Raw genomic sequence first — 14571 nt, forward strand, 5'->3', positions numbered from 1 at the left:
CTAAGAATGAGGGGATTTTTTTCTCTTGTGCTCATTCAGTTTTTGAGCTTTAGAAGCATTTTCCAAATAGGAATTTAATTGAATATTGAATTTCATGCAGGCTGCTAAACAGCCATCGTATTGTAATGAGTTTTGCTCACCAGACTGGGGTTAGATGGAATTAGTGATGTAGAGGCAAAAAGCTAAATGTTTTTCCCAATCCCCTGAGCCATCCATTCACCTCAGAATGTCGCTCTACAATTTGGTTAGTCTAAGGTTTTTTAAAAGTGAGGATGCATTTTGATAAAGTTTGTGAACTTGATTTCAGTGTATGAGATACAGGTCCTTTCAAGGTTGGTACTCTAATTGAATTTGTCAGTCTGCTGTTTAACCTATACAGAACAGTGTTAACGCTGCTTAATAGTGCATGAGACATTTTAAGCCTCTGGCATCTAGTCATTGTAGCTCCTTAATATGCTGCAAATTAGTCCTCAACTTCACAAAGTTCAGACTTCTTAAACTATTTTTGGTTAAGAAATAGCACGTGTTTGTATTTACAAGTTTTTCCATCTTTGTTCCATTGAGTCATCTTTTAGGGCCTAACATGGTCTCACTGTGTTTGGAGTTAATTTGAATATTTCCCAATAAAGTAATTGTTGTAAAAGTGAAGTTTGAGAGGATGGACTGTTGTCTTAACTCCCCAACCTCTGTTTCTCCAACTCTTTTTCAGATGGTCCCCTTCCTGACCCAACCATGATTCGTGCCAGTGTGCCAAATCAGATGATGAATCGCATGCAGACGCAGCCGGGTAAGTGTCCAAAGAAAGGAAGCCCATATAATTCCAAATGAATGTGGATAGAATCTTGGATTCTGCCTTCCCCAATGGTTATATGACATCAAGCAGTCCTCTCTGGAGTCTGCTAGAATGTCGTTTTCTCTGCTCTTCCGTGCCATTTGTTTAAAATCATCTTCCTCCTGTGATATAGTGCTTCATGATCCTGGAAGAATGAGAGCTGTTTGTCTTGGATTTCAGCTGTTTGTTAAATTAAAAGGTGGTATTTGAGAGTGTGGATTGGATGAATGGTTCTGTTGGTTTTGGGGGAGAGTTTTCCAGATTCTAAAATTAGAGTATAGTCTCTTGTAAATCAACATTTTAAAATATTAGTAAAATCTCCAAAACGCATACCTGAAAGTAGGGACATAGATACACATGTCTTTCAGGAAAGCCTAGTTTGTGTTCTGAAGGAATGTGAAGGAGTTTGAGTTGACATGTTAAACTTGATTTCAAACTCTGCCAAGCAACTGGTTAATGTAAAGACAGATTTCTCTTAGCATATTGGAGTTGTGTGTAAAATACTTTGTAAACAAAAAAAATCCTTTCTCTTCAAGGCAGGCTCAAAAACAATTCCTTTGACCCAGAAGCTTGTTACTAGGTTTACGTGCATTGCTTTTGAAAGGCTTAAAATAGCTAAATTAGAGCCTGAAATACGTTGTGGCATACTGAAAGATGTGTGTTGGTAGAAATAAAATTAGGAGAGCAGAGGCAATATTTGTTCCTGTTCAAACATTGAATGACATCCAAATGAGAACTGAAACCTTTGTTTTAAAATCTTTTTGGGGTAAACACACAGGAATGAACCAGTTTGGCCAGATGAACATGCAACTGTCACCCATGGGTCCTCGGCAAACCCCTCCTCTTCAGCACCCTGGACAGCTAAGCCAGGCTGGGGCCATGAACCAGGTCAGGATGTTTTTCAGTCCAGTATGTTGAACTCTTTAGGTTTGGTGTTCCTGTTTAACTATGGTTATCCAAACAGTAATTCTTTGCTTGCTCTATGGTCCTGTTGTTTCTCCCTTTGCATCTCCACTATGAGTAGCCAGTCTTTACAAATCAGTGAGGGAACTGCTAATATTGGCTTAGATTTAAATTGTGTGTGCAGGTACAGCCTTGAAACAGTGGAATTTATCAGAAACTAACCCAAAAACTTGAGGCATGATCCCAGTCTGAATTCCAGAACTCCTATCATAAACCGCATTAGGAAGTAACTGTAAAAATATCTTCCTGCTTTTGAGCAGAGCATTAGCATATTTGCCATGCTGCATCACGTAAGTGGCTGTCAGATCTGTCAATTGCTCTGCCATACAGTGGATGTTACTTTGTAGAATTTTATTTTTAAGGGTGGGTATGTATCCACTCTGAAATAAGCCTTTCCTTTTTTCCAGCAGATGGGATTTGCTTCACGTATGCAGCAGCCGGGGGTTGGCCAACCTTCCAGCCAAAGTCAGTTTCTGCAACAGAACCAGTTCCCTGCTTCCTCCCCAGGAATGAATGCGACAAACATGCCTATGACCCAGCCTGGCAATCAGACGCCAGTGTCTCAAGTATGTTCTTCACTTAAGGGAGCAGTTTCACTGACAGGCTCTGTGAGCTGGTTTTATTATTCTTTTTCAATTGGGTAATTGGAGGAGTAGGGAATGTTGTTCTTTAATGCTTATTTAAATATCAGTGAAAACTGGTTAATTGTATTTAAGTTTTTCTTAGGAGTTGTGGGAAACCTAAACACTGCAGCATTGTGCATGTGAACAAAAATGTCAAATTGAACAATCCCATTCATTTCACTAAAGTAAATGAAATGCAAAAAGTCAACAGTATTGCTAGTCATACTTTTAAACTGATAGGTGTTAGTAACTCGGGTAAAAAGTGGCCACTTGAAGGTAATCCCTTCCCTCCTCGCACTTGTTGTCTCAAGTCATTGTATATATTTACTTGTTTTCCCACAGGCACAAATGACCAGCTCTTCCTGTCCTGTGAACTCTCCTGTAATGGCTCCAGGTTCTCAAGGGAGCCATATTCACTGCCCACCTCTTCCACAGCCTACCTTGCACCGAAACTCTCCCTCTCCAGTACCTAGCCGCACCCCAACACCTCACCACACTCCCCCAGGTCTGGGATCCCAGCAGCAACAGCCGCAGGCAACACCAGCAGCCACCACCACTGCCCCCACCCCTACGACAATGCCACCTGGACCGCAGTCACAAACTATGCACCCCCCGCAGAGGCAGACTCCAACGCCTCCACAGGCACAGCTGCCTCCACAAGTCCAACCTCCAGTTCCAGTCACCCCTTCGGCAGAGCAACAGCAGCAACCCCTGTCACAACAGAGCACGACTGCATCTGTGCCCACCCCAACAGCACCACTGCAGCCTCAGCACCCCACAACACCTGTAAGAAAATATTTTTATTTCTGTGCTTTCCCCAGGGATACTCAGATGTGAGACTCTTTCAGACAGGATCTTTGTTTACTTGTCCTATGTCCAAGACAATGGTGAGCAACCTGTTTAATAGGCATCTGAACCAATATGGGTATGCATTACATTTGAGAAGTACATTTTTGTCTGAAGACCCAGGACCAGTAAACTGGACACTGGAACCCCTGACACTTCCATGTTGGAAGGGTTTTAGAGAATTTTAGTGCACACTCAGGAGCCTACTTCAAAATATAGTAGATGTATTTCTTAATGCATTTATTTCCATGCATGTGTATGGGTGGAATTGTACAGTAGGCATATCAAATTGTTAAAATGCCATGCTGTCCAAAGCAGATTTCAATAGCATGTTTCCTCAGACCAGAGTTGTGCAACAGTCAGGTTTTTTTTTCCAGGGAGGGGAATAAGTGAGGTGCAGTTAAATTTGAGGAAACATGATAGCAAATGAAAAGCACATCTTAATGAAGTAAACTTTGCAGCATAATTGCTTGGCCCTTTTTAGTCACTGTGAGTTTCCCTGCAGCTTTCACAGCCGGCTGTAAGCATTGATGGGCAGGTATCCAACCCACCATCCACCAGCAGCACAGAAGTGAACTCGCAACAGACTATCCCTGAGCAGCAGCAGCAGCCACTCTTGCAGGAAGTGAAAATGGATATTAAAATGGAAGAAGAGGGGCCAGAACAAACAGAACTCCAGATGGAGGAGAAACCAGAGGTGAGAGGATAGCTAAATTTTTCTGGCATGAATTGGTTGGGCAAGGTCAGTACTCATATGGGAGGTGGAAGAGAGATGAGAGTGCTGTGATTCATCGATTCATAGATACTAGGGTCAGAAGGGACCATTATGATCATCTAGTCCGACCTCCTGCACGACGCAGGCCACAGAATCTCACCCACCCACTCCTGCGAAAAACCTCTCACCTATGCCTGTGCTATTGAAGTCCTCAAATTGTGGTTTAAAGACTTCAAGGAGAGAAGAGAATCCTCCAGCAAGTGACCTGTGCCCCATGCTGCAGAGGAAGGCGAAAGAAGAGGATGTTCCCTCTAGGGCTCTGGCTAAGCTAGCTGTAGATCCCAGCTGCACCATTATTTTAGGCACTCTCTCCTAGACCTGTTTCTGAGCGGGGGTAGATGACAGTGCTTAAAATGGTGGCAGCAGCCAGTAGGCTCTTGGCATTGAGGTCCTCAATTTTGCCAACCCAGTGAGAGCTGAGCATGTGCCTGCAACTGTTGTTTTTCTGTAAAATGTTCCCTAGTGTAATCAGTCACTACAGGATTAATTCCCTAGAACAGTGAACTGTGCTGCTGTGGGTTATATCTTTGATCTGAAAAACTAGAGTCCTGATCACTTTTCATTAAAGGAACTTGTGGCCTCATGGGAAAGTAGCTTTACTTTTTGTCTGGCAGGGATAGAAACTATAGTGTCCTCACATTAAAAGCCAAAAAGGAGACTAGATCCTAGTGATCAGGGAGGTGGGATTCCCCACCAGTTGCATGGGATGGAGGAAAGGGTGGGGGGATCAGTCTTTGTGATTTAGTGTTAAATAAATTACCCATAGAACTATTTGAACCTTGGCAGAGACCACATGGGGAGAAGTGAAGAAGGAGCTTAGGTGAGAGCCGGGATGAGTGAGGAGGGGTCATTTTTTCCAAAGGAAAAAATGGCAGGCAAGTCGTAGCTAAGCCCAGAAGAGACACTGCCTTACTATATCCTCACCACAAGAGCAAATGAGGGGCTTATATTGAATTAAGTGAAGGGAATCTGATCTGCTTTTCAGATTAAAGTGGAACCAGTGGTGAAGGAATGCATAACAGCACCAATGGAGCAAGAAGAGAAGAAACCAGAAGTGAAGTCAGAAATGAAGGAAGAGGAAGAAAGACCCAATACTCCAGCTACTCAGTCTTCTCCAGCACCAGGACAGTCTAAGAGGAAAAGTAAGCAAGAAAACTGTTGTGGTCTTGGGATTCAAATCTCTGGGGGGTGTTGACCTGAATATTATGGGTTAGTTGTTATGGCTCGCCACTGATGCCATCCGAACAGAAGATTTATAGGTTCTTGTCCAATTCAGACTAAAGGGTCCGAGAACTCAGAGTTCTATATCGGGAGAGGACTCTCGGGGTGCTTGGCACAAACACTTGCACTGAGGACAATACCAAACTGATAAAAGCTTTATTGAGATTAACAAAAGAATAATAAATGGTATGAAACTTATGACTGCAAAACAGTAAAAGAATTCCAAAACTCCTGGTGGTAACTTTCCTATTATAAGTACCTTAATCTAACATACTCTCACCATTCCGTGAGGACCCAGTAATAGGAGGTGAGGGACCATCTTTACTTCTGGTATGCCCAATAACACAATGGTTCCCCAATAGTTAGGAATGTTGAGTAGTTATACTATACTACACAAGCTGAGCTGATAGAAGATAGTCTATAGAATATAGGGGAACAAAGAAAAGAGACTCTAAGATATTCTTACATAGTATTTTATAGGATCCTGACGCTATGTAATTCAGGCCCAACCTACTATACCCAAATCTTATTTCCATACCCTAAGAAATTTATGGGTACCCTTATCCTATAGGTTAGTGGATTATGACGCTTACTCTCTACATATTAATAAGGATTGACTCATTCCAAAAACGGCCAACCTAGACTCTCTTGGCGACTTCCAGGTTTGTGGTGTACCCTGCGGTTACCAACCGGTTGCAGATGCCAGATAAACCTGTTCAGTGTTGTGCGTAGTTCCTCCCTTCGGTTCCCCAAAGTTCAGGGACCATTTTTATCTGTGCCAGAGGTTGCCATCGTTTATGCTGATTTACTCTTAACTGATCAGATTTTAGCTATTTAGCTGATCTTACTGGATACTACAGTTTGAACTCCTATAATGCAGGAAGACCCTGTTCTCCTTCAAGTGATTGTGAACATGTACATTCCACTGCAGGTGCATGCACCCTCCAGTGCACTCAAGTTAGAGACTTTTGCCAGCTGTATCACCAAGGCAGTCTGCGTCACTGCTGTCTTCATGCTGGGAGCTGAGGGCATAAAAGGGGAATGGCCACCACCTCCTTCTTAGTTCTTTCTTGGTGCCTGTGGTGAGAGTTGGCACTCCCTGTCATTGTTTAGCTTTGATTGTCCAGCCTTTAGAGAAATACTTCTGTTACACATAATTAGAGTTATAGTTTAGGCTTAGTTTAATATGGAAAAAAAATCCACAGCCTTCAAATAAACAGGGCCATGATCACTGTTATGGATAGGCACAAAAGCTGCCTAATTTGCCTGGGGAGGGGGATGGGCATGGGCATGTGAGACACAAATGTCTTACTGGTGCCTCTTTTCCAACATGGAGGAAGAAACGGAGGAATTTCTGCCTTAAAATCCATTTTATGGAAGAGGCAATGCATTCCTCTTCAGAACCTGACCCTAATCGCAAGAGGATGGACAACTTGTCCATGAGGAGTGTCCCTCCAGCTGTCTCAGCTTCTGAGCCCAGATTTGTTGAGAAACACCACTCTTTCTCTTCTCTCGCAGCCTCTTCAAGGCATTTTAACCATCTTTGTCTTCTGAGACTGGTAGGGAGTTGAAGCCTCACTCTTCACCTCACAGGAAAATCTCAGAAGATTTCCGGGGCCAAGTCAAGGTCTAGTTGCACACTGATTCTCACCAGCACTATCTGAGACTGCACCATCCACTCTGGTTCCATCGAGACCAGCATCTCTGCTGTTATCTAGAGCATCCTCATCCTCAGCATTTGGGTCCTATACATACCATAGGCAGTGAGAACAGAACATTTGCCTCTGATTTTGGTGCCACCAACACTACAGGCCTTACTTGCAGCAAAGGACCTTTTGTGTCTTCCCCTGCTTTACTCTCCTTTACTATATTGTCCAGCACCAATAGTAAGTCTCGACTGATACTGTTGGCCCTGACATTTACAGTCATGGCTCCATCATTTCCATTGGCTTCTTGAATACAGCCCTCGTTGACAGCATCAGCCTATCCTTTTGCCTTCCTGTCCCGCTTCCATGACTGTTGGATACATCCTCCATGTCAGTACCTTCAGGACATGATCCCGATTTTTTGATGGTGCCGAGATGCTCACAAATGTCAATTGGAGCAGCTCCTCCATTCACCTAGGGGAGTCGTATTTCCTTCAGACTTTGACCATGGTAGACCCATATCTCCACCAAGGAGGTTCAGGTCATGCTCTAGAGGTGCCTGAATCAAGGGGCAAGATTGGCATTCTTACAAAGAGGCCCCTGTGTGGTGCATACCACCATGCATGGTTCAAAGATTGGAATGGAACACCTACCCCTGCCCCCCAACTTTATTGGGCATCTTGGACTGATCCAAGAGAGTCTAGACCCCTGTCAGTCTAAGGGGAGATTCCTTTCTCCCATACTGGGGACTTCTAGGGAAGATTCTCCTACAAACCCTCAGCCCCTTCTTTTGTTGGAGCAAGCAGAGGAAGAGGATGCAAGGGAGGAATGTCTAGATGATAACCCCACCCTCCCCCCAATATTTTGTCTTCCTGGATGAGGCCATCACTTCAGAATTGATGTTACACCCCAGTAACAAAGAAAAAACAGCTTATGCCTCAAACATGTTACAGACCATTCTGTTAGCTAAGGTCTCAGGAGACCTCTAAAAGAAGGTCTAAGCCTGCTAGACATTCATTGTCAATGGCAGCCCCTTTTCACCAGACCTCTTAGGACTCCGAAGCCAGTTTTGACTACTTGATTGAGGACAGCACACCAACTATATCTCATCTCCCACCATTTAGAAAGCATTTACCTCTTTTGTAGTTTTTGGAAAGAGATTACATCAGCCAATTACATCAAAACAGTAAGGGAGGGATTCATTATTCAGTTAAATTCCTTTCCTTTCCCCAGCCCACTTTTCCCATCCCTTCTTCAGGAAGTAGTGTCTTTTTTTCTAAATTGGGAGGCATACAGCAGGTTCCTTATCAACACAGATATGAAAGGTTTATTTTCCCAGTACTTCCCAATTCCCAACAAGATGGTCTTTGATCCATTCTAGACCTAAAAAAAAATGAACCAGTTAGAAAACCAACTTGCTTCAGTTATCCCTTCTGTGGAGATTGGTATGCTGCCCTCAATTTATAGGATGTTTACTTTCATGTGGCAGTACACCCTGACTACTGAAATTATCTTTGGTTCATAGCAGGCAGCAAGAACTACCAGTACGTGATGCTTCCCTTTGGGTTATTGTTGGCCCCAAGGGTATTCACTAAGTGCAAGATGGTGGTAGCATCCCACTGCCTAGGTATACAAATGTTTCCTTACCAAGATAGTTGGCTACTTCAGGGAAGATCAAGTATCCATGTCCAAAACAGCATTCTCGTCGTCAGACATCTGTTCTCTCATATGGGTTTAAAACTAAATGCAGAGAAATCGGAATTATGACAACACAATGAAAAACCTTCATAGAAGCAGTCCTCTGTGCACCATGGCTTTCTTCCCCGTGGACAGTTTTCAGTCCATAGTCTCTGTCCAAAACCCTCAAATCCAACCAAAGGACAACAGATCATTTGTCCACAACTCCTGGGTCACATGGCCATGTGCATGTATGTGACTCTGCATGCTAAACTTCACATCAGATGTCTGCAGACCTGGCTCCACTTGGTATATCAGCCAAGCAGACATTCACAGGACATTTGCACCTGCCTGAGTGCTTTAGTCCCTGGATTGGTGGTTGGACCATCAGAACATATGCAAAGGGGTTTCCTTTTTCATACCAGAACCAAATATGACTCTTGTGACATACACATCTACTGAGGGTTGCCATGGTAGGATGTGTGTGTGGGGTGGGAGGGATCTCAGTCGACTTTAGGCTCAAGTGCTTAGGTTGCCTCATGAGGCTTCACTCCTTATAAATGTGCTGGCACTTCAAGCTATTTGTCGGGCCTGCAAGATGTTTACATGAACCATTAGGAATCAGGTGGTTCAAGTTCTCAGACAACACCACTGCTATGTTTTTCCTGAACAAGCAGGGAGGTGCAGTATTGTCTCAGTTATGCCAGGAAGCGATCCACTTGTGGAACTTCTATATAAAGAAGGTCTCACTAAAAAGCTTTCACTTTCCAGGGGTGAGGAACGCTCTTATGGATTCCATCAGCAGGGAGTTTATAGACCAGCACAAATGGTCAATAAGAAGACATTTTGCTCTAGGTCTTCCGCCAGTGGGGTACCCAGTAATAGACCTTTTTGCAGCCAACCTGAGCAACAAATGTAAGAGTCTGCTCCAGATCAAGGGGAAGCCCAGGGTTCCATGACAGATGCCCTTCTTCTTCTTCTTCAACTGCTTGCTCATGTCCATTCCATTCTAGGTGTGTGCGCACCCACTCGCACAGTTGTTGGAGACTTCTGCCTTAGCAGTATCTGTAGGGTTGGCTGTGGTTCCCCCTTGAGTGCCACGCTCATGCGTCGGTATATTAGGCACCACTGACTCTACGCCCTCTCAGTTCCTTCTTACTGCCCGTGATGATTGGTTGGAGCACCTTGTCTTGCAGATCGCAAGAGCATTAGCAGTTCTTTACAGCCTTTATCTTCTTCAGATGTAGTTTGTAGGTACTTAGTTAGCCATTAAGTTTTAGGTTAGTTGGTAATTAGAGTTCTGGATGGGACTTTGCCCTGAAGTGGGGCATGCCCCGCTCTCCCAGCTTCAAACCAAGCTCGACATGCAGCAGGTCAATGCATATCAGTGACCCCCCACGACAGCTGCTTGAAGTGTTTGGGGGAATCCCATAGAAAGGACAAGAGTCAAATGTGTAAAAACTTTCGACGTAGAACCCAAAGGAGCGGGATATCTGCTTGAGGGCCCTCCTCATGGAGGCTGCACTTGGTCCTGCATCAGAGCCCTCCCACTTGGACCCCATGCCGAGCACTTCGGCTTCGGTATGGAGCACACCGCTGGCACTAGGCACTGTCTGGCACCATTTCCCCTTTGCCAGTGCCTAAGAAGCAGCAAAAGAAGAGCCCCCTACCACTGGAATGAAACAGGGCTTTGGGCAAAGGACAGATGTCAGGCCAGGTGCCCCCCGGAGCTTCACCAGGGATTCAACTCCCGGGAGAGGCAGGGGACCCCGGTCCTTCCCAGGGCCCTCATTGCCCAAGGTGGCCCCTGCAGCTAAAGAACAAGTAGGCCGACTGGCACCGCAGGTGCTACACCAGGCAGCAGACTCTGCTAAAACCCTGACATCTAAGGCCAAGCTGATCATGGGACCACCTCATAGGGCAGTGGAACACCCTCGGTCACCAGACCGCAGGCGCAGATCTCCGTGGTCTCGGACCCCGGTACCGTATCCTAGATCTCCAATGAGAAGGTCCAGGTCCTCAACATGCTCTCCACCTGCAAGACGTGGGACACCGGAATCGAGACACCAGTCTCCATACCACCATACTGGTGAGCTTCTTGTCTGAAATCGCCAAGGCCCAGGTCACCTTCACCCAGACGGTCTCCCAGATGTCGGTCCTCGCCCAGGCGGGGCCGCTCCTTGTCACGGCAGTGGTCCCCTTCCCTCCATTCATCAGGCAGGCACAGTTTCTCGCCCTCACCTCACCGGTCGCCGACGAGAGTCAGTCCGCAGACTCAGGCCTCGACAATTCCGCCCTGGTTGCCAGAAGGGCAGTGGTCCGAGTCGGACTGGGAGTTCAGCCCCTCGTCAAGAAGGGGTGATTTGCTGCTGACTTGTGAGACCGGCGCAGCACCCGCAGCAACAACATGGCAGCAGGGACGGTGGCCCACTCAATGGTGGTATTGGAATCCGTGCCAGTAATGCCGGTCCCATGTTCTCACTAGCTCTCCCAGGCCACCTCGGACAAACTGGCCCCGCTGGCACCGGAGTCAGAACGCGGTTCCAAATCTGACGCAGGGGCAGCGCACCAAACCCCAGCACTTAAGGAGCTGTCCCCAGAGAGGGAGAGGAAACCTGCTCCTCCACAGGTGATGCAGTCGTCATCCCCTCTTCACGCACCCTCCAGTGGTGTCGCTGGTTGTGTCCACTGTGAATGAAAGGCACGGGCCTGGCTGCGTTAGTGGCAGACGAAAGAACAAATATGCCAAGAGACTTGATTTATTTGGCAGAGAGATTTTATTGGATGGCCAGCCTATAGTTCAGGGTGTCTAACCACCAGGCCCTGTTAGGTACAGTTTTAACCTGTGGGACTCCTTTAACAAGTTTGAAGAGGCCTCCCACAGGATTGAGCCCAGGAGTTCACTGCTTTGGTAGACAAGGGTAGAGCGGTGGCTTGGGGAGCTTTCCAAATGGCCTGGGATGCAACTGACTCAGCAGCCAGGGTGGTCGCCTCCGTGTTGGCCATGAGGTGCAGCTACTGGTTGCAGTCCTCCAGGTTGTCCCAAGAGATGTAGGCCGCTATTCAGGACCTCCCGTTTGAGGGGGTGGGGTTCTTCTCTGAGCTCACAGACTCAGGCTCCATGGCTTTAAAGACTCCCGTGCCACCCTCCGCTCCTTGGGCCTTCACACTCAGCAGGGCAGGAAGCTGTTCCGTCCTCTGCCCCTGCAGTCCAGGTCCTGTGGAAATCCCCGATCGGGTTCCTACAGGAGAAAGGACAGAGCCAAGGGGTCTAAGCAGCGACACTCGTAGCCTTCCCGCCCATCTGCTCAGTCTGACCCTCCCAGAAACCAGGAAGGCCAGAAGCAGTCATTTTGAGGGTGCGCTCGAGGACGACACCCCAGTCATTTAGAGTCAGAGTCATAGAATATCAGGATTGGAAGGGACCTCAGGAGGTCATCTCATCCAGCCCCCTGCTCAAAGCAGGGCCAATCCCCAACTAAGTCATCCCAGCCAGGGCTTTGTCAAGCCTGACCTTAAAAACCTCAAAGGAAGGAGATTCCACCACCTCCCTAGGTAACGCATTCCAGTGCTTAACCACCCTTCTAGTGAAAAAGTTTTTCCTAATGTCCAACCTAAACGTCCCCCACTGCAACTTGAGATCATTATTTCTTGTTCTGTCATCTGCTACCACTGAGAACAGTCTAGATCCATCCTCTTTGGAACCCCCTTTCAGGTAGATGAACGCAGCTATCAAATCCCCCCCTCATTCTTCTCTTCTGCAGACTAAATCCCAGTTCCCTCAGCCTCTCCTCGTACGTCATGTGTTCCAGTCCCCTAATCATTTTTGTTGCCCTCCGTTGGACGCTTTCCAATTTTTCCTCATCCTTCTTGTAGTGTGGGGCCCAAAACTGGACACAGTACTCCAGATGAGGCCTCACCAATGTAGAACAGAGGGTAACGATTGGATCCATCCTCCCTCTTTTTCCTCGACTGCCTTCACCTCTTCTGATCAGTCTGGTCTCGGCTAACCTGGAACTGCTGGGTGCTCAACACAATTTCTTCAGCCTACACCCTGCAATTTGTGGCCCACCCTCCTTCTCTTCCCCCTCCCCCCTTCCCCGTCCCTCTTCAGGGACCCTTCTCACGAGCAACTGCTTGTCCAGGAGATCAAAAACCTCCTGTGCTGGGGGCAGTAGAGGAGGTCCCTCAGGACATGAAGGGAAAGGGGTTCTACTCCGCTACTTCCTAATCCCGAAAGCAGAAGGGGGCCTCAGACCTATCTTGGACCTGTGTCGTCTCAAGTCTCTCAAGAACTTGAAGTATCACATGGTCTCCCTAGTCTCTATCATCCCCTCCCTGGATCTGGGAGACTGGTACTTCACCCTCGACTTCAAGGACACGTATTTCCATTTTCCCCGGGCGCAGGCGCTTTCTTTGTCTTACGCTTTGCCAGCGCCGTTTTCAATTCACAGCAATGCCCTTTGGTCTCTTGTCAGCCCCAAGAATGTTCACAAAGTGCGTAGTGGCAGTGGCTGTTTACCTCCGGCGTCAGGGCGTTCAACCCGTACCTTGACAACTGGCTACTAAAGGGCTGGTCCCAGGATCAGGTGGGGTGGCTTCTCAATCTTTTTTTCCACCTGTCATGACCTGGGGCTGGTATTAAATGAGAGAAAGTCAACCTTAACTCCACTGCAGCACATAGAATTAATTGTAGTGATGCTCAACTCTACTCGGGCCAGACCCTTCCTTCCCGAGGCTCGGTTCCAAGTCATGGCGGACCTCATCTCGTGCATGCAAGCCCACCCTCTCACCATCGCTTACATGTGCCTGCAGTTTTTGGGACACATGGCGGCCTGCACATGTGGTCTGGCACGCATGGCTCTGCCTCAGGCTCCTGCAGGCATGGCTAGCATCTGTCTACATCCTCAACACGCACAGCATGGTCAGGGTTCCAGACCATGTACTGTCCTCACACACCTGGTGGCAGAATCCTGCATCAGTGTTGGAAGAAATCCCTTTCGCTGCTTCATCCACGTTGGTGATCCTCATCTCTGATGCATCGGACCTGGGGTGGGGAGGCCACCTGGGCAATCTCGGCATGCCAGGTCATTTGTCCAGTCGCGATGGCTCCCTACATTTCAACATCAGGGAGCTTAGAGTGGTTTGCTTGGCCTGCCAAGCCTTCCTACCTCACATAAAAAGCAAGATGGTTCAGGTCCTAACAGACAGCCCAGCAACTATGTTCTATATCAACAAGCAAGGCAGAGCCAGATTGTCTGCCCTTTGCGTGGAAGCCCTCAAGCTCTGGGACTTCTGTCTGCAGCATGACATCTGTCTCGTAGCTGCTCACCTTCCCGGGACCAAGAACGCTTTGGTAGATCACCTCAGCAGGATCTTCTCATCTCACCACAAATGGTCCCTCCATCTGAAAGTGGTCAGCTTCATCTTCCACAAGTGGGGAACTTCCCAGGTGGACCTGTTTGTGTCCAGACAAAACAGGAAATACCACATTTTCTTCTCGATTCGGGGGATCAACAGAGGCTCCCTGTCAGACGCTTTTCCGCTCCTGTGCTCGGAGGCTCTGTTTTACACCTTCCCCCCATTATCGTTAATTCAGAGTCCTCATGAAGATCAAGCAGGACAGGGTGAAGGTGATCCTCATGGCGCCAGCTTGGCCGTGCCAGCACTGGTTCGGCACACTGCTGGATCTCTCGGTGGGTGCTCTGTTACAGCTAGCGCTCCGGCTGGACCTGCTGTCCCAAGACCATGACAGTCTTCTGCATCTGAACCTGGCGGCACTGCACCTGCTGGCATGGCTGCTGCATGGTTGAATGAGCAGGAGCAGCAGTGCTCAGCTGATGTCCAACAGGTCCTGTTGGGCAGTAAAAAGCCCTCCACCAGAGCAACTTACCTAGCCAAATGGAAGCGGTTCGCCTGTTGGACCTCGATAAGGGCATTCAGCCAGAGCAAACCTTGCTGCAGTTAATCCTGGATTACCTTCTGCAT

At 47.4% G+C, this 14571-nt stretch overlaps 1 protein-coding gene across 7 annotated transcripts in view; it reads left to right on the forward strand.

Moving 5' to 3' along the window:
- Window positions 1-14571, forward strand: part of EP300 (E1A binding protein p300) — a 132677-nt gene that overhangs the window by 84116 nt on the left and 33990 nt on the right. For 4 of the 7 annotated variants that reach the window (XM_037882383.2, XM_037882403.2, XM_037882395.2 and 1 more), the window contains exons 11-16: window positions 710-787; window positions 1611-1720; window positions 2203-2361; window positions 2761-3204; window positions 3770-3961; window positions 5025-5181. In XM_037882383.2, coding sequence (XP_037738311.1) covers window positions 710-787; window positions 1611-1720; window positions 2203-2361; window positions 2761-3204; window positions 3770-3961; window positions 5025-5181 — 1140 coding nt within the window. The remainder of the gene's footprint in view (window positions 1-709; window positions 788-1610; window positions 1721-2202; window positions 2362-2760; window positions 3205-3769; window positions 3962-5024; window positions 5182-14571) is intronic. The other 3 variants (XM_037882387.2, XM_043543973.1, XM_043543988.1) reach the window with 1 other exon arrangement.

Source organism: Chelonia mydas, chromosome 1 (genome assembly GCF_015237465.2).
Source record: "Chelonia mydas isolate rCheMyd1 chromosome 1, rCheMyd1.pri.v2, whole genome shotgun sequence".
Classification (NCBI taxonomy): domain Eukaryota; kingdom Metazoa; phylum Chordata; order Testudines; family Cheloniidae; genus Chelonia; species Chelonia mydas.